At 35.3% G+C, this 1,361-nt stretch overlaps 1 protein-coding gene across 1 annotated transcript in view; it reads left to right on the top strand.

Moving 5' to 3' along the window:
* QRSL1 (glutaminyl-tRNA synthase (glutamine-hydrolyzing)-like 1) overlaps window positions 1-1,361 on the top strand; it is a 32,684-nt gene that overhangs the window by 13,508 nt on the left and 17,815 nt on the right. Inside the window, exon 5 of the mRNA XM_010856700.1 lies at window positions 205-301. Within this exon, the coding sequence (XP_010855002.1) occupies window positions 205-301 (97 nt within the window). The remainder of the gene's footprint in view (window positions 1-204; window positions 302-1,361) is intronic.

Raw genomic sequence — 1,361 nt, 5'->3', positions numbered from 1 at the left:
AGTGACTGTATAAAATAAATAAGCTATAAGAGTATATTGTACAGAACAGGGAATATAGACAACATTTTATAATAACTTTAAATATAATATAACCTGTAAAATATTTGAATCACTATGTTTTACACCTGTAATATAACATTTAAATCAGCTAAACCTCAGTTTTGTTTTTGTTTTTTTTTTTAAAGAAAACTGAATTTTTTTCAGGTTATGTACCACCTTATAATGCCACAGTAGTTCAGAAGTTGTTGGATCAGGGAGCTCTGCTAATGGGAAAAACAAACTTAGATGAGTTTGCTATGGGGTAAGTAAAATTAAATTTTCTTTTCCTGTATTTCTTTCATCTGTGTCTTCAACTTCATTGTATGTAGGTACCTAAAAGTAGTGTGACTTCGTGAGAACTCTCTTGCCAATCCTTGCTAGTTCCTCAGTTCCTCCATGAGAGATGACGTTAGTGAGGTGATTTTGTGAGGACTCTTTGCCAATTTCTCAGTCCCTCCATGAGAGCTTGTGTTCTGCTGATAGATAGCTCACTTTGGTTTTGATTTGCATTTCCCCGATGACTAACAGTGTTGATCATCATGTGTTTATTTTGCTATCCATATATCTTTGGTGAAGTATCTCTTCAAATCTTCTCAATGAGTTGTAAGAGTTTTTCCCCATATAGTCTGGATTCAAGTCCATTATCAAATAGGTGATTTGCAAATAGGTTCTCTGAGTCTCTGGCTTGTCTTTGCATCCTCTGAATATGCCTTTCAAATAGCAAAAGGTTTTAGTTTTGATGAAGTCCAGTTTGTTGTTTTCTTCCTTTAATGACTCATGGTTTTGTGTCTTTTCTAAGAAAGCTTTACCTTTTCCAAGGTCATCAAGACTTTTTTTTCCAGTGTTTTCTCCTAGAAGTTTTATAGTTTTAGTTCTTATATTTAAAATTGTAATCCAGTTAATTTTTTGTAGATTATGTGAAGAAAGCAAAAGTTCATTTTTTTGCATATGTCTATCGTATATATCTGGGACCATAGGAATTCAAATTAAATTACTTTGATTCCTTTGCCAAAAATCAGTCCAACATATGTATAGGTCTATTTCTGGATTCTATTCTGTTGATTTGTGTATTCCTAATCCATTATCATGCTATCTTGATGATTGTAGCTTCATAGTAAGCCTTGAGGAGAAGGCAATAGCACCCCACTCCAGTACTCTTGCCTGGAAAATCCCATGGATGGAGGAGCCTGGTGGGCTGCAGTCCATAGAGTCGCTAAGAGTCGGACACTACTAAGCGACTTCACTTTCACTTTTCACTTTCATGCATTGGTAAAGGAAATGGCAACCCACTCCAGTGTTCTTGCCTGGAGAATCCCAGGGAC

The sequence above is a fragment of the Bison bison genome, unplaced genomic scaffold (genome assembly GCF_000754665.1).
Source record: "Bison bison bison isolate TAMUID 2011002044 unplaced genomic scaffold, Bison_UMD1.0 scf7180017864373, whole genome shotgun sequence".
NCBI classification, from domain to species: domain Eukaryota; kingdom Metazoa; phylum Chordata; class Mammalia; order Artiodactyla; family Bovidae; genus Bison; species Bison bison.
This window is presented reverse-complemented; position numbering and strand designations above follow the sequence as displayed.